This window comes from Cebidichthys violaceus, unplaced genomic scaffold, assembly GCF_023349555.1.
Source record: "Cebidichthys violaceus isolate CVI_PGR_0920_01 unplaced genomic scaffold, fCebVio1.0.p SCAF_41, whole genome shotgun sequence".
Classification (NCBI taxonomy): Eukaryota; Metazoa; Chordata; class Actinopteri; order Perciformes; family Stichaeidae; genus Cebidichthys; species Cebidichthys violaceus.
Window position 1 is genome coordinate 94,128 of NW_027176606.1, and position 16,417 is coordinate 110,544.

At 46.2% G+C, this 16,417-nt stretch overlaps 3 protein-coding genes across 4 annotated transcripts; 2 read left to right on the forward strand and 1 right to left on the reverse strand.

Moving 5' to 3' along the window:
• The first annotated feature begins 64 nt into the window (after nt 1–64).
• Nucleotides 65–4,297, forward strand: ttc5 (tetratricopeptide repeat domain 5). Its single transcript, XM_068728389.1, has 9 exons — nt 65–199; nt 1,275–1,407; nt 1,505–1,716; nt 1,845–1,995; nt 2,111–2,202; nt 2,296–2,499; nt 2,774–2,988; nt 3,104–3,248; nt 3,333–4,297. The coding sequence occupies exons 1-9, from the start codon at nt 137–139 to the stop codon at nt 3,450–3,452; spliced, it is 1,335 nt and encodes a 444-aa protein (XP_068584490.1). The 5' UTR covers nt 65–136; the 3' UTR covers nt 3,453–4,297.
• On the reverse strand, nt 4,281–6,779 carry LOC137886011 (E3 ubiquitin-protein ligase CCNB1IP1). Of its 2 annotated transcripts, none has more exons than XM_068728391.1 (5): nt 6,733–6,779; nt 5,731–6,050; nt 5,443–5,589; nt 5,135–5,309; nt 4,281–4,748 (listed from the first exon to the last, which is right to left on the reverse strand). In XM_068728391.1, exons 2-5 carry the CDS (start codon nt 6,025–6,027, stop codon nt 4,582–4,584), a joined length of 786 nt encoding a protein of 261 aa, XP_068584492.1. In that variant the 5' UTR covers nt 6,028–6,050; nt 6,733–6,779; the 3' UTR covers nt 4,281–4,581. The 2 variants fall into 2 exon arrangements, with proteins under 2 accessions (XP_068584492.1, XP_068584491.1); XM_068728390.1 differs by having other exon boundaries at nt 6,709–6,746.
• Nucleotides 6,780–8,496: 1,717 nt separating this feature from the next.
• On the forward strand, nt 8,497–15,267 carry si:ch211-212k18.5 (sal-like protein 2). The gene is made up of 3 exons (XM_068728405.1): nt 8,497–8,865; nt 10,633–13,910; nt 14,047–15,267. Exons 1-3 carry the CDS (start codon nt 8,790–8,792, stop codon nt 14,275–14,277), a joined length of 3,585 nt encoding a protein of 1,194 aa, XP_068584506.1. The 5' UTR covers nt 8,497–8,789; the 3' UTR covers nt 14,278–15,267.
• The last annotated feature ends 1,150 nt before the right edge of the window (nt 15,268–16,417 follow it).

Consider the following 16,417-nt stretch of genomic DNA (forward strand, 5'->3'; position numbering starts at 1 on the left):
TTCAGTAAAGAAATGTTTTCTGTCATGATATTATAATCAGAGCATTATATGTAATACTCGTCTCGTAACTTGGCGTACTTTTACTTGTACTCCTCTCGCCAGCGTTACGTTACTAGGCTGTTTCTGCTGAGCAAAGATGGCGGAAGACGAGAAGAGTGGCGAGCCCGTGAAAGAGAAGAGCGAGCTGCAAATGATGAAGGTATTTGCTCTCGATTATTCACACGAACATTCACTAATATTCCCTCGTGTTTTGTTGACATTTCGTGAGCTCAGCGTCGCGCGTGTCCTCGTAATTTGCTCGCTGGACAACTCGTTACTACAACAAATGCCATATTAACAGACCTCATCTAGTATTCAGCCTTTATTTCTGACAGTGTGTCGGGTGTATGAGTGCCCTGCTTCTTATTCTATGGGTAGAATAACTTCTAAACTGTCCGGTCATCCAATCAAATCGCCAGATACGTTATTATTTATATGCATGCTTAGCTTGCATCTGTCCACTTCTTGCTTAGTTGCAGATTGTCAGTGTTCCTGGCTTAATGCACAAAGGATTGCTACTAGAGATGCACTGCTTTGTTGTTGTAAGTCGGAACAAGGTTGCAGACCTTAAGCATTTTTTGTTGTTGACATTTGCATCAGTAGTACAAATGCAGGTGCATTTGTAACAATGGACACCTTTTTAGAACTGCCTATTGTTAAGATAAACCTGTATTTCGTGTTCTGTCACAACAATGGTAGTTGTTATTCTATTATTTAGCATTGTGCTTCTATAAAATCAAAGCAACAGAGGCTGACATCCTGACTTTCAGACCCAGTTATGGGTCAAGCAAGCATCCATGAACACTGGATCCTACAATTACCATCATGCAACTCGATAGATTCTTTCATGAGACCCTCCTCTCTGTCTGGTTGATGCTCGCCTCTTTAAAACTCCACTGTCTAAGTCTGTTTGGCAGCTTTTCTGTAAAAACAACAACAACAACTGAAGATTGGAGAATGTGGATCTTAATGCACTGTTAATGCTTTACAGTTTGAAAATTAATTATCATTTTTATGAACGTTAATTATCCAAACCAAATACTGCCATGGTTTCAGATTTGACCGTTCTTAATGCGTGATTTACTGTTTGAAAAACAATCACAAAAGTGGGTATCACACAATAACAGTATAGCTGCCCCAACTCAATATTGTACAGTGAGAAATGTCCCTTTTGGTCTATTTTTCACTGTCAAGAACAAATACAACATCTCCCCTCATCCCTCCCTCCATCACAGGAGCTCGTGGATGAACTGTATAACTTCAGAGATTGCTATTTTGAGACTCACAGCGTGGAGGAAGCTGGGAGGAAACAAAGCGATGTCGCGCAGGAGATCCAAAAGGCCCTAAAGAAGCTGGAGGAGAAAGAAGGCGAGTGCTTCCATTCTACACGACGGCGCTTCAGCCTCTTCATTTGCAGAATATCATTCACACTTACCGTACCTCTGTCTTCACGAATGTCCCACAGATCATTTCAAACACAAAGCGGAGTTTCTGCTGCAGAAGGGCAGGTGTCTGAATGTAGCTCCAGACTTCAGCGCTGTAGCGGAAGAGTGCCTTTCCCGGGCCGTGAAGCTGGAGCCTGGCCTGGTCGAAGGTTGGAACACATTGGGGGAGCAGTACTGGAAAAAAGGAGACCTGATGGGTGCCAAGAACTGCTTCACCGGAGCCTTACAACAGGTACGCTGACGACAGTATAAGAGATGGACGTGTTTTTAACGCGGTGAACGCTCCTGCGGAACTTCTGTCTACGCTCGCTCTCCGTTATTAACTCATCTGTCTTTGTGCTTTATCCGCCACCGCTGTAGAGCAAAAACAAGGTGTCTCTACGCAACCTGTCCATGGTGCTGAGACAGTCTCCGGCGGCAGACAGCGACGCGCATGGCAAGCAGGTGCTGAAGAGCGTGGACATGGCCCGACAAGCCGTCCAGCTGGATGTCACAGACGGGACGTCCTGGTGTGAGTAGAGCGTCTGGGTACCACCAGCGAGCAGAGAACAAGAGTTAGAGGGAAGTAATGATTGTTCAAATAATGCGCTGCCCTAAAACTGTCTTTCGTGTTCTTGTTTTTACAGACATCCTGGGAAACGCCTATGTGTCCCTGTTCTTCACCTGCGGACAGAACCCCCAGTTGTCTCAACAAGCTCTAAGCGCCTATGCGCAATCTGTGAGTGCTGACTGAGCATTAACCATGTTAAAAATCTATCGGCACTAATTGCACTATCGTAATGTTTTTACTCCTTCTCGTCCTCGTTCGTAGGAGAAAGTAGACAGAGCTGCCTCGTCTTACCCGGAGCTGCATTTCAACCGCGCCACGCTGTTCCAGTACGAGGAGATGTTCGGGTCCGCGCTCGGCGGCTACAGCCGAGCCGCGGCGCTCGACCCGGGCTGGGAGGAGCCTCCGGAGAGAGAGAAGCAGCTGCTTGTGTACCTGGTGAAAGTCACAGAACTCGTACAGAACAAGGTATGGAGACCCTACAGCCCACGGTGATGTCTTTAAAAAAGGTCTTGTTTATTTAGGTCAGCAGTCCAAAACCCAAAGATATTTAAATTGCTGTCATAGCAGACTAAGAAACCCAGAAAATATTCACATTTGAGAAGCTGGATCCAGAGAATTTTTAAGTCCGTTGTTGACATATTTTGATCACTTTCTCACCACAAGGTGGCAGCAGAGCACAGCCATTTCGCTCTTCTTCTTTTTTCTCCGCTCCTCACCTTCCGTCTTTCCATCTCTTCAGGGGAAGGTGAAGGCGCGTCGCTTGAGGACGATGCTCTCTAACCTCAGCACGTCGGCCATGGGTCCCTGCTCCTCCCCTCAGTTCCGGTCCCCGACCGGCCGCGTCGGCAGCCTGGAGCCTCGGACTCTTTCCTCCCTCGCGCACGGCCACAACGTTGGGATGGCCGCCCTGGGCAAAGTGGTGTTCAGCCTGGCCTCAGAGGGTCGCATGGCCTTGTGAGTGCAGCTTATTTATTTTTTTTTATATCATTAATAGCTCTCGTAATCCAGATGTTTCGATTTTTGGAGTGATGTTGTAAATTCTTGCATTCTTTCCCCCCCCCCCCTCCAGTACGTTTGGCATGGTGGACAGCGAGGAGTCATGTATAGTAGTGATGGTGTACAACACAGCGGACAGCTGGGGCGTCCTGATAGGAGACACTGTGGTTATTCCTGAACCTCAGGTCAAACGGAACAGCATAACACATAAAGATGAGGTCAGTGTTTCACGTGTGCGGCTCAAAATGTGAAGGCGTCTTGCTAAATAGTCTCTGACTTTTACATTTTCTTCTCTCCGGCAGTCGTTTGACTTCAGGAGTATACGAGTGGACTCCCCTCTGCTCCTCATCGTCAACGGCAAGAAACAAAATGTGCAAAGTCAGATCGCCGCCTCCGTCAGCTACAAGCCCCAGAGCGAATGAGCCGAACGAGCAGCAGAAAGTACAGCAAGAGGACCAATTTGTTTTTCCTGGATTTTGAAAGAATTTGGATAATTATGGAAGGTCAAAGTTTCCAAAGTGTGTGCCTGTTTCTATGTGTTGTTTTGTAAATAGGGCGCCATGTTACTTTGTCTTTAGATGGACATTTTGTTTATATTTATAAATATTTCTTTTTTTTGTATTCTGTTGTATGACAACAACACAGTTCTTTTTTTTTCTTCTTTTTTTTTGTAAATTAATTTACCTGTGATGATGATAATTTGATGTCAGAATTGTGATTTAAGTTTACCTTTGAACAAAAATCCTTTTTATCCTAAACACATTGTTTGTGTGGTGTCTTACTACATTTCTTTTTGTGTCCCAATAAGACCCTAAAAATGAAGCAGCTGAATGGATAATTCTTATTTATGCCTGTGTATTCCTACTGTGAAAAAGACCTATTGGTCAGAGGTTTCACTACATTGTTACTCATCATATCGTTTTCAACAAATCTGCACAAAAGACAGTCTGGGGTTGTTATGCAGTGAAAATCCTCCCAGTACACACAAGTCTAGACCTCAGTGGGTCTCCTACCTTTAATCAACAACCAACCAATTGCACGGGTTTAACCCGAATTGCCTAAATTGTTCTCACAATGTGTATGACTGAACACCTACTGCTATTCATTCAGTAACATATGTACTGTATCAGGGTTTTTCTTACTATGAAGTAAATGTATGCTTAGGTTCGGGTTAGACTTTCCCCCTTAATCCTCTAAATGTTACACTTTTAAGATAGTAATCACGCATGAAAATACTGAAAGGAACGAGGTAACGGTTACGTTTTTAATATCCTATTTTCGCAATGTACATGAATAGAGAAGACTGTAAGGCAGTGCACTTTGTAAAGGGAGTTTTAAGTTGTCTTGTCAAATACTTCTTGACACAAATGTTCGGTGGAGACCTGGACTTAAAAGTTGAACGTTAAGATTTCGTGCCTAGTTTAGTTCAAGATTACAATAAATACTACAACAATGAACTCGGGGCAAACACTGCCAGCTAAATGAATACCTAAACATTTGAACACTTAGTTCGGTGACTACGCTCCGGCCGTTGTGAAACCTGTTGCTGACTCAGTGCTTCTTCATGAAGGGCCGGCCTCTCTCCCTGGCAGGGGAGCTGAACTGGAAGAAGGTCTTGGCTCCGTCGGCCTCCAGGCAGGAGAAGAACCTGCTGTCCCCATCGTGGCCCACGGAGAGGAACTGAGGGCTTCTCTGGGGAGTCGCCGGCCGAGCCACCCCTGGGTGACACGCAAGGGGGGGGGGGGTTGACGGATGTCTCTCATTGTTATACTGAGTAAAATGTCCTTACATAGATGATCAGCTCATTACTCCCACTGTTGGGTTCTTAATGACCACTTCTTGACAAAACACCAACAGCTGTGTCTTCCCTTGTGCTATTTAACATAATTCTCTGTTTGCTTCCTTCCTTTTCTCATGAATCTGTGTGACACAACAAGTGGTTTAATAAAAGCGGGACAGCTTATTTTCCTGCCAGACGTATTGTTTTGGACGGCAACTAATAATATGTTTGATTATCCATTAATCTGTGGCCTGATTAATCCTCTCTTTAATTCATCTCCTGCACGAAAAGACCAAGTACCCGTTGTTTAAAGAACTTTCTTACCTGTGTTGAAGTCGTGGTGTCCTGGGTGTAGCAGCGCGTCTCTTTCCCCCACATCCACCACCATGTTGCGCAGCCTCAAAGAGTCGTACAGCCCCTGTAGTTTCTGGTACTGCCTGTTCCTCTCCATCAGCCTCTCGGACACCTCGCTGTACTTCCTTTTATACTCCTCCATCACCTGAAAGGAAATAGGATCTCGTAAATGTGTCATATATTGGACGTATGTGTTTCTCTCTCCCTATTCTATGTCTTCATCGCGCACAGATAATGACCACGGAGCGCTGCGCTCGAGTTTAAGAATCGTGGCTTACTTTCTTCAGGGAGGCGATTTCCCCCCTCATGCTGGTGAGCTCCAGCTCTCTGCTCTGGTTCTGCTGAGTCAACACCTTCTCCATCTGCTTCAGCTGGGCCTCAGCCCGTGACAGACTGTACTCTTGATACATATGCTCCTGATGGACCTGTTTACAAAAGACACTGACAAGCTGGATGTTTCACGGGGGGGGGGAGAGGAAAAGACAACCAGACTGGGCACAAAAAAGACATTTCAAGACACGATTTGACACGATGTTCATATGGATACAAACGGAAAGGTATTCGACCTGATAGCTCCAGAAGGCCAGAGCACGGGCGCTGATGTCCAGAACTACGTCTGGTGGCAGACCGGCCAGCACCATGGCTTTGTACTGCTCAGAGGGAGACAGCTCCGTCCTCACGATGTCCAGCTTCCCGGACAGCGCAGAGGAGCAGGCCGGGCAGATGGCCGGGGAGCGGCTGAACGCATCGGACCCGTGCTGATCGCAGAAGACGTGCGAGCAAGCTGTGACCCAGGCGAAGCCGCACAGCTTGGACCGACACTTTGGGAAGTTGCACAGGAGTGTGTCGTCGCAGAAAGACATGGCCAAGTCATTAACTGAAGGTTCTATGAGGCAATCACAAACAGTTTTAAGTTTAAAAGACAAATAAAGAAATCAATGTGGGAGCAACAGGTTATTAAATTAGATTTCTTAGCAGTGTGTGGGGTTTACACATATCACACGCTCTTGGACATCAGATCCTGGGAGGTTTCAAGACATCAAAGTCCTATTTGGTGAAATTTGGGAACTGGAAATCACAAGACCTGTGGTAACAATTTCTAAAGTGTTAATGTGTGTTTTGATTGACTTGTGCTATTTGATTTCTTTCCCATTATTTTTTTGGTATTTTGACTCCTGAAGCAACAATTAAAGAATGTTAGCGTTAACCTTACTGGGCTAACTCTGCCATTCAGTCCTCTTTTATCATTCAAACTTTACATTTAATTTTTTTTAATATCTTAGCTCTTTATATATTATAGATATGGAAATACTTAATGCCACAAATCATAACTTGGCTGTATGAAAAGGTAACTGAATGCCATGTAGTTTGGCTAAGGTTAGGTTACATAGCTAGCTTAATGCTACATCAACTGCTATTAAATATTAGCGGTTAGCTGGTTAAACAGAACCGATAAATCCGCTCCAACGGCTGCTTTTGACAAAGGCTTTGACGTTTAAAACTACAACGTATACTTTAACGTAATATTATGATTCATTTCTCACTCATTTCGGGAGGTACCGACCTACCAGTTAGTTAAGGCCTTACTCAGCAGGTGACGGAGGGTGACGCTAAATGAATACTGTCATCTGATTGGCTGATTGCAACTCAAACTCTCAACCGCAAAAGCTCAAAACATTTACTTCAGACGTTTAAAAATGAACCTTCATTAAGTCTATGAATACTTAATTGGATGAGAAAAGACAAAATATTTGTAAAAAAAAAAAGATTAAATAATATTGATATATTATAATAAATTATATATATATATATATATATATATATATATATATATATATATATATAGTATAAAGTACTATATATATATATACTATATACTATATATATATATATATATATATATATATATATATATATAGTACTTTTACTTTATATGTAGCAGGCTACTCCTGCACTTTTTCTTAACTGAAATTTTGACTTTAACTTAACGCAGTATTTTTAGTGTGGTATTGCTACTTAAGTAAATAATCTGACGATTTCCTCCACTTTTTTTGTACTACTAAAAGCAACCTGTTGTTCGACTTTACACTATTTTCTGTTTATTATACAGGTGATGATTAACCTAGATGAAGTGAGACACTTTATGTCCAAAACTGTAATCCTAGATAAACATGACAGTTATTCCCCCCCCCCCCCCCCCCCTCAAAGTCAAATAATGCCCTATTTTCTTACACAGCCTCTGAGTGGATATATGTATAATGTGAGACACCTACTTAAATATGGCCTCCCCTTCTCCTCCTCCTCCTCCTCCTCCTCCTCCTCCTCTCTCACTTTTTTTCTCTCTCTCTCTTTTATCCATTTCTCCACGTGGTACAGGAGTAAAGGCGGGGGGTGAAAGAGGGGCATTGTGCTGTGCTGCAGTGGATCCGGGGGTTCATAGTGAGAGAGGGGAGATGCTCACTCAACTGTGTCCAGCACGCCATTGTCAAAGATTCCCATCTATTCTCTGCCTTTTAAATAGAGCTCCAGTGTAAGATGCTTTTTTTGGGGGGGGGGGGCGGGGGGTATTATACGCTTGGTGATAACACACAAAATACATCCATGTGGAATGGCTATGTGGCCCCGCTTGCACACAACTCCCTTCACTGTTATTGATAATTGGCCCTATGGAAATCAAAGGGTAGAAATATCGCCCATTCATTCCTCATCTGGCACGATAACACCACTGGGAAGACGGATTTTTTACTTCGCAAGTCAATTATTATGGCTATGATTTCATTATTAATCCACTGAGAATAAGTAAGTAGCTTCAGTACACCTGGGGGTCCTGAACAGATGTCACCTGATGGATGAGCCACCTGTTAAGACTTCTTTTAGACACATTGTTGCATCTTAATTTGACCAATAATTATGGTATATCTTTAAGCATATCCTCAGCAAAATAGCCGATTCTAAACGCCCATTTCAATTCGTTTTTAAGCAATCCAACCGCTTTGACACCTAATTGTCATGTTTTATTGAAAGTTTATAGCTGCTGTGTGAGTGTGTAAAGAAAAATAAAGCTGGAGAGAAAGAGAGAACCAGGGAGGCTGTGTGTTACACGCCATTGAAATGCAAATATCATTGAAGAACAAGGAGTGGTTCTGTGTCTGTGTGTGTGTATGGCGTGTGTGTGTGTGTGTGTGTGTGTGTGTTTGTGTGTCTGTCTGTGTGTGTGTGTGTGTGTGTGTGTGTGTGTGTGTGTGTTCCCTGTATGTGCATGCAGCGGGGCAGCAGTGGTAGAGGAGGGGCGCAAATTGGACAAGTTTTTTGGGGGAGAAGAGACTTTAGAAAACAGCCACACACACGCATTCACAGCGGCTCCATATGACACGGTGCGGACCTGCGGATTTCCAACACCTATGTGCTATTTTTTTTTTTTTTTTAACTTTCGTTTAATTTAGAAGTGATCTTACACAAATTTAAATTTCCTTTTTAATCCCGGGACTTTAAAAAAGCATGATGTGCGCGTCTTTTGAACTTTAGATGCTTGGATGGTTTAAGGAGCGCTCCCAAGTGCGCAAAAACGTGCCTACTGCCATTCAAGCCACTGATGCCCCCCTCTCTGTCTGAGTCGCAGTGAATCATGTCACGCCGGAAGCAGAAGCGACCCCAGCATCTAGTTAACGCGGATCCGGGGGGCCCAAGGCTGCTATCTCACGGTGAGTAAACATCTTTACGAGTGTGCATGCGTTTTTGTCTTAAATCTTTTGAAAGAGTGCAACCGTCCTGCAACTTCACGGCGATCATCACAACACTGCAGCACGGAATTCACTCTCGGCGTCTGAAACATCGCCAGAGAGCTTAACAATAGCAAAAAGTTTTGGTGTTTAGACGTAACCTGCATGAATGTGCGTGCGCTATTTATTGTGTGGTTTCCTTTTCGAGTGCGGCCATTTTCGCAAGTTTATTTACGCAGGGCCGCATTCCACCAAACGCACCTGATTTAACAGACTTAAAAAAAAGTTGAAGATCAGAGTTTGTCAACTAAAGAAACCCCTCCTGCTCAGCCATTCACTGTAATGGGCCCCACTAAATGGAGGCCTTGGGCAGTATAGTCGGGGCCAATAAACGTGTCCCTGTGAAATGAATAGAGTAGGATTAACTAACATACATCTGTGGCCATTTTCATGTGCTGTTCGTCCTCTAGGAAACCAACAGGCTGCTCAGCGCTGCCTGCTGGAGGTCTTTGATTAGTATAGAGCACTCTCTTATTTGCTAACAATAAGGTGCATGGGTGGGGGGAAGGGAAGGCAGTGTTTTTGGAAAAGATTAATCTTCCACCCTTCTATTCTCTTCTTTTGCTCTACGTCCATGCCTTTCTCTCTTATGCACCCCTCTTCCCCCATTTTCCACCTTCTCAATACTTCCCACCCCCTTCTTTCTCCCTCTTTCTCACCCCCTCAACCCTATTGACTGTATACTCCTACACAGTTGGGGGGGTGGGGGGGAGGCTCAGATGGATGAGGGAAAAAAAAGATTCAGAGGGGATAGAGAGATTGCTCTCGCACTTGTTCTTTGTTGCAATAGGTCATATCTTCAAGTGCAGGCACCTAAGACTCTGTAGGTAAACTTCCACAAGAAGGAAAGTTAAGCCCAGGAGATATTTTAGTTTTTCCTGCAGGTTTAGGGTTTGTGATGAAGTCACACAGTGAAGGAATTTTACTGAGGTACAGTCTTTCATTCCATCACTATATCACTCCAGGAGGGAATAGTTAGTTTGTCTCTCCATTGTTGTTACCCTCCCCCCTTCTTTTTCTTTCACCCTTTCTCACTCTGTGCTCAAGATTCTGAAAGAATTTGACCCCCAAGCAGCAGAGGTGAGATTAGTTGACCAATCAGAGTGTCTGGACAGTGCCCAGAACCCTTAGCGTGGCCTGACCCATGACCTCCACTGTGACGTAAGGGGGGAAGGGTGAATGGGGAGATGAAAGACGTAACTGCTGTAGGGAGGGGGGTGGGTTAAGAGGGGTTATGGGTTGTCTTGGTGATGCCCATTGTCCTCTAAAATGTGTTGCCATAGCAGCAAGGTGGTCTGTAAGCTTTTTTGTGTGTGCAAGATGTTTGAGGAGTTTTGCTCCGGAGAGCACAGATTGAGACAAGACATTACAAAGACTCATAGACTGCAGAGTTTCCTCCACTTGTTTATTTGCTTGTTCAAGGCCATTTCCAAGCAGGCATTTCTTTTGAAGTCGTTACAGGATCTTCTGGTATGCACACACACACACCATTTGCAAATTAAACTTGTAAACAATAATTGGAATCAATGAAATAAACAGACTGTAACTGAAGTAGAGTGTTTAAATTAATTTACATACCTGGATGTCTGGGCTGATATTGGAGACTGGGTTTTGCATAATAATGACCCTGCAAAGAAACAAACAGAAAGTTGTTTTTTTTTAATCTCCTTTTTTTTTGTCAATCCTCAGATGAACATCTGGGCATGAAGTCACCAGCTACATCTCTTGGCTCAGAAGTGACCTCGTCGGGTTCCTCGTCCTCATCCCCCACCTCTCTCCAAGACTGCCAGCCGCCTCTGGCCCCTCGCCCATCCCCTGGTGGGCTCCACGCGCCCTCCTTACCCAGCGAGAGCTCGCCTCCTCCCCACTGGCCCAGCCACATTGCCTCCTTCACCACATCCCTCCCAAACACCCACTCTTCCCTCTCCCCAGACTTTCCTCACCCCTCACTGTCATCCCAGACTCACTCACCTCCTCCCCTGGGTCAAACCTCAGGTTCCCACAGCCTGTCCCACCAAGGAAACTCTCACTCCACCATGACCTCCCCACCAATGGGCAGCTCAGCCACCACCACTACCTCCTCCTCTTCCTCCTCCTCGTCTTCTCAGTTTGTGCCGCTGCACCGCGACAGCTCCAGTCCAGGTCATCAGCAGCCCTCCAGCTCTCCGGGGCAGCAGGGACAGATCCATGTGTCGCCAACCCTGGCAATACTCCTAGAGGAGCTGAGGGTTTTACAGCAGAGGCAAATCCACCAGATGCAGATAACGGAGGAGATCTGTAGGCACGTTTTAAGGCTCGGCGGTGCCGTCTTTGGCCAAGATAACACACAGGCCAGTGGGGACAGCAACCGGAAGTCTACAGGAGCAGCATCTTCCTCACCAACGCACCCTTCCACTGCCACACCAGTAAGCACAGCCTCATTGCTTTTGACTGGCCTTCCATCTTCCCTCTTTCCCCAGCCCTCTGTCTCTAAATCAGGTGCTTCACATGTTAATGGCAGCAGAGCTCAATCCTCCTCTACCTCTTCCTCATCTGTTTCATCCAATATCAGCTCCTCTGTTGCCTCCCTGCACCCTCTGTCCTTGTCACTGGGCCTACCACCGCGCTACCTCCACGAGAAATCATCCAACACTTCCTCGTTTGGTCATAGCAATGGTATCAGTTTCCAGACTCCCCCCCTTCCTACCACCAGCCACTCCCAGGATCTCCAGCCCAGCTCCTCTCTAGGCTCTGCCTCCTCAGCAGGACGTCCTCAACATGTGTGCCGTTTTTGTGGGAAGGTGTTAAGCAGCGATTCATCACTCCAGATCCATCTGAGGTCGCATACAGGTGAAAGGCCCTATCAGTGTCCAGTCTGCTTGAGCCGTTTTACAACCAGGGGAAACCTCAAAGCCCATTTCTTGCGACACAGAGAGCAGAACCCAGAGCTGTCCCTCTCCCTGCTGCCACCAGCGTTATCAGATCCACCACAGAGTGTTCCTGTCCCTACCCAGAGGAGAAGAAAACGGCGAGCTGATGATGATGAGTCATTTAATGGAGTGAAAGGAAGCATTCCTGGGATGACAGAGAACATGGCTTTAGGATTCCTATCAGGTGCATCTGCCCGGCCCTCGCCTTCCTCTCTACCTCTGCCGCCGTCAGTGGACATGGCGTTGTTATCCACAGCCCATTCACTGCTACAGCTGAACAGAGCCTCGGCTGCAGCTGCTGCCAACGCATCTAGCACTGGACTGCCTTCTTCCTCTTCCTCCTCCTCCATGGGCAGCCAGTTCAAAGGAGCAAAGCAGCAGCGATTTGATGAAAACACACCTCCTCACTCTACCCTCCATACAGCCTCCCCATACTCCCAACTGGCCCACCTCCCCAAGATTCTCTTCCCTGAAGGTACCTCCCCTCACCACCTTGCACTTCTCCGGCCCCCAGGACATCCATCCGCCTCACACCTCACTTCGCCGCATCAGCTACCCTTCCCGTTTCCACCTTTCCCCAAACCATCAACCTCCTCCCCCTCTTCATCTTCTCCCACCACCTCTACCCAGACTTCAGACACCTCCAAGTTGCAGCGCCTTGTACAGAAGCTTGAAAAGGGGGCCTCTTCTTCCTTCAGCTCTGCACAAACCCTTGCTGAAGCACATGGCGACACACACGGCCATGACCTGTCCACCACCTCCAGTGCCTATCGCAGGGAAATGTTGGCTGCTCTAGGCCTGAGCCCAAGTGCCAATGCTGCTGGACTGATGACCAGCCAGGGAGTCTCAGGCACTACCATGACTACTCATTCTCTGCCTACCGCCCAGGCTGCTAATCAGTGTGGCGTGTGTCTGCGAGTCCTCAGCTGCCCCAGAGCGCTGCGTTTGCACCAAGCGACACATCTGGGAGAGCGCCCCTTCCCTTGTAAGCTGTGTGGTCGTTCCTTCTCCACAAAGGGAAGCCTCAGAGCCCACCTGGCCACTCACCGTGCAAGACCGGCTAACTCCCGAGCTTTGAACTCCTGCCCGTTGTGCCCACGCAAGTTCACCAATGCCTTGGTTCTTCAGCACCATATCCGCTTGCACCTGGGAGGGCAAATCCCTCCTGATGAAGATATGCCAGCTGACGACGCAGAAGAAACAGAGAATGCTGTCTTCAAAGAGCATGAAAATAACTCTCCTTCTAAAGCCCAACAACTCCTTCCTCTGGCCTTAACAACAAGCTCCAAGTCTTCAATTGATGCTCTAAACTCAGGGTCCACTTCTAAGAAATCCACAGCTGCTGATGCCACTTCTGTGAAGACAGAGGAATCAGAGGGCTCAACACCCAGTGTTAGCCCACCCCTGACCCGTAATCCCCCCTCAGTGGGAGCCGAGGACCCCCTGCGTCTGAGAAACAACACCCTAGCTGATGGTAGCCCCATGAACTCTGAGGAGGAGACCCATGCTGACCTGGGCAGCACCAGCCCTTTAAAAGCACCCTCAGCTAGTTCTCATCCAGCTGTAGTGAATGGAGACACAGAGGCAGATGACACCCCTCTATCGCTCTGTGTTTCAAAGCCTCAAGTAGAAAATGACACGCTGGATACAGGGGTTAATAACGATGCAGCCTGCTCCACAGACAAACCTACCACAAGTGCGGATTCTAGCCCCAAACCCCCAGCTGCAAATGCTTCACCTGCACTCACCCCCCCTGCCAGCCCCGAAGTTATTCCCGAAGCAGAAGAGGCCTGTGGCAGTGTACCACAGGAGGCACAAGAGACAGATGCTGCCCAAAGCAATGGCAAGAGTGAGACTACCACACCCGGAGAGCCTTTGCCAGTCCCGGATCCAGAGCCGGCGAAGGATGCTCCGATGGAGGAGGGTAGTAGCGTGCAAGAAAAGCCTGCAGAGGACCCAGAGCCCTCTGTCCCAGCACCGGCCCAGCCTCCTCGCTCTGACAAACCCTACAGCTGCTCCCAGTGTGGAAAGGCATACGCCAGCCGTAGCGGACTTAAGGTAAGGGTTAAGGATATTGTGGATTTCTATGTTGTAATATGAATTTTCTAAATGGAAATACAATTTTTATGTCAATTAAAGATTTAATCCTTCCGGACTTGTGAATAAATGGCTATTGTGTTTCTCTCATCAACAGGGCCACATGAAAAATCACCCTGGAGCGTTGACCAATACCCCCTCCAAGGCTCAAACCAATGACACAGACATTGTGGAGGATCGCGGCTCTCATACAACCAATAAGAATCAGGTACAGAAGGAAGAAGAGCAGGGATTGGCTAAATCCCCAGAGAAAGGTGATGGCACAGATCCTCTACCAATCAGTGTGGTTTCTAGTGTGGCGGGCGAGCCTATGGACACTACTATGTAGAGTTAGTTTCGTTAAGTGACTGCAGTCAGTCTTTAAGAAGGGTCCTGACAAGGGAATGTATTTTTTTTTTTTGATATAGAATGAGAATCGTTTTCTAGAGTTATTGATTCTAATTCATGTTTATCTTTTGTATTAGGTAGATAGATCTAGTTTGTATTGTAGTCCCATTGCAAGAGATTTGTGAATGTAGTATCTTAGCTATGTATTTTTGTATTTCAAAGACCACAGTGAGGCCTTATCTTACACACGTCACAGAATTGTCACAATGAGAATTAATTGTTTGCGCTTTTTTTTTTTTTTTTTGCTGACACCTATTTCAGCACATACACTGTATAAGCTGATTTGAATAAGAGGGACAGTCCAGCATTTCACAAGATTAACTCCATACCAAAACAGGCCAAAAATTTGTAATGGCCAATGTTTGTAAATTTGTGCTTCCTTTACATTTAATGCATTTTTATTGTTACTTTCTTCTTTCCTTTGTTTAATGCCATGCTGCTAAAAGCATGTTTCTGATGTGCCGAGTTGCACTGTGAGTTGCACTGCATCCTGTGCTGACGAAACATCTTAAACACGTTAGCAATGATGATAACCACGATGACGATAATAATGATGGCGATGATTGTGTTACTACCTTTGTGAACAGTCCTGGTACTTCTAGCTGTAAAATTTCCTCATACTGATGATTGTAAATGTTTTTTCTTGTTGTTGATGCTATCTGGAGTGTCAAACTGACAATAAGGATGAGCCCTGTCCGTTATTACCCCCCCCCCGTTCCTTTATCTCTCCTTCCCCCCCCCTCTACCCCCTGCTCTCCTCTCTCAAAGCACTTGAGAGTTTTCTGCTCCTGCAGAAATTGTCTGCACTCACTGCATTCCTGCTTTGTCCAGTTTAGTATTTGTATGCTTTGTAAACCCTTTTCTTGTAGCAATGACAAAATATGTTCCCATCCCACCCATGTGATGTACAAAAGATAAATAAAACAATGGTGACGTGAAGAGGAGAAGTTTGTTGCTCGTCTATGTTTTTTTGGGTATTTTTTGGGTTCAGTTTAAGCCTGCTTCTTTGTGAATTAATTTATCTGTTTAAGTATTCTGTTTGCATGACTCCTATTCTGTGTGTGCCTGCATGTACGCGGTTGGTCAGCTTGCTTGTTTGTTCCAGCCCTTGGTGTGTCTGGATCGGGGGGTCCTTTGTCTGGGCCGCTGGGCTAGCTGTCTCCTAATTCTGCCTTTTTTGCCTTCAGTGTCTTTTAATATGTTTCAGTTCCCCGCTACTGTGTGTGTGTGTGTGTGTGTGTGTGTGTGTGTGTGTGTGTGTGTGTGTGTGTGTGTGTGTGTGTGTGTGTGTGTGTGTGTGTGTGTGTGTGTGTGTGTGTGTGTGTGTGTGTGTGTGTGTGTGTGAGAAAAGGATAATCAGAGCCTGTATGAGTGTGATTGAGGGTGCAGCTGTAGAGGCCACCACCTCCCCCCCACCTCCCCCTGCCTTTCCCTCCCCTCTCTGTGTCATACGCTCTTTCATACGCACTCGCTTTCATTTTCTCTTTCATTTCTCTCCCTCACTCTTTTTGCTCACCCCTGTACCCCCCACCCCCCCTCCTCCCACCCCATGTAATGAGCTGACACACAGGAAGCTCTAATCCTCACACAATGCCACCCCTCTCCCCCCCCCCTCCCAAGTGACTGGGAGCGGGACAGGGGGCAACAGGGACCAACCTGGCCCAGCTGTCCCCAAAATGGCTGCCTTTAATCCCTCCCGTTTTTTAGCCTACAGGGCCTTCTGAAACCATGACAACTGGTAACCAAGGAAAAGAATGCTCAGGGCAGGGAGCGAGACAAAAGGAGTGAAAGGAGCCATGTGTGAGAAGTTTGTCCACATGCGTTCGTGGGCGACAAGAGACGTGTCTCAATCAAAAAAAAGAAAAAAAAAAAAAAAAGGACAGAAAAGAGTCATTTGAATAGTTCTCAGTATAAGAAGGGAGGTGGAGGTGGATGCAGAAGTCCACAGGTGTGAAAGAGATGGCTGATCACATAAAACACATTCATCGCTTCACATTAATCAACTCTGAAGAGATTTTGTCCTGGAGGACAAATGTTTTGGAGGTGTTAAATGTCATGTAATATGCATATTTAGTCTACAA

Excerpts from the sequence above, each read along its gene's own strand:
- ttc5 (XM_068728389.1), top strand. The coding sequence starts at position 137 with ATGGCGGAAGACGAGAAGAGTGGCGAGCCCGTGAAAGAGAAGAGCGAG. Across the intron at positions 200-1,274 it reads GCGAGCTGCAAATGATGAAG|GAGCTCGTGGATGAACTGTA; the intron begins GTATTTGCTCTC and ends CCTCCATCACAG. Across the intron at positions 2,500-2,773 it reads CAGAACTCGTACAGAACAAG|GGGAAGGTGAAGGCGCGTCG; the intron begins GTATGGAGACCC and ends CCATCTCTTCAG.
- LOC137886011 (XM_068728390.1), bottom strand. Across the intron at positions 5,590-5,730 it reads TGGCCTTCTGGAGCTATCAG|GTCCATCAGGAGCATATGTA; the intron begins GTCGAATACCTT and ends TTTTGTAAACAG. Across the intron at positions 5,310-5,442 it reads AAATCGCCTCCCTGAAGAAA|GTGATGGAGGAGTATAAAAG; the intron begins GTAAGCCACGAT and ends ATTTCCTTTCAG.
- si:ch211-212k18.5 (XM_068728405.1), top strand. The coding sequence starts at position 8,790 with ATGTCACGCCGGAAGCAGAAGCGACCCCAGCATCTAGTTAACGCGGAT. Across the intron at positions 8,866-10,632 it reads CCCAAGGCTGCTATCTCACG|ATGAACATCTGGGCATGAAG; the intron begins GTGAGTAAACAT and ends GTCAATCCTCAG. Across the intron at positions 13,911-14,046 it reads CCAGCCGTAGCGGACTTAAG|GGCCACATGAAAAATCACCC; the intron begins GTAAGGGTTAAG and ends TCTCATCAACAG.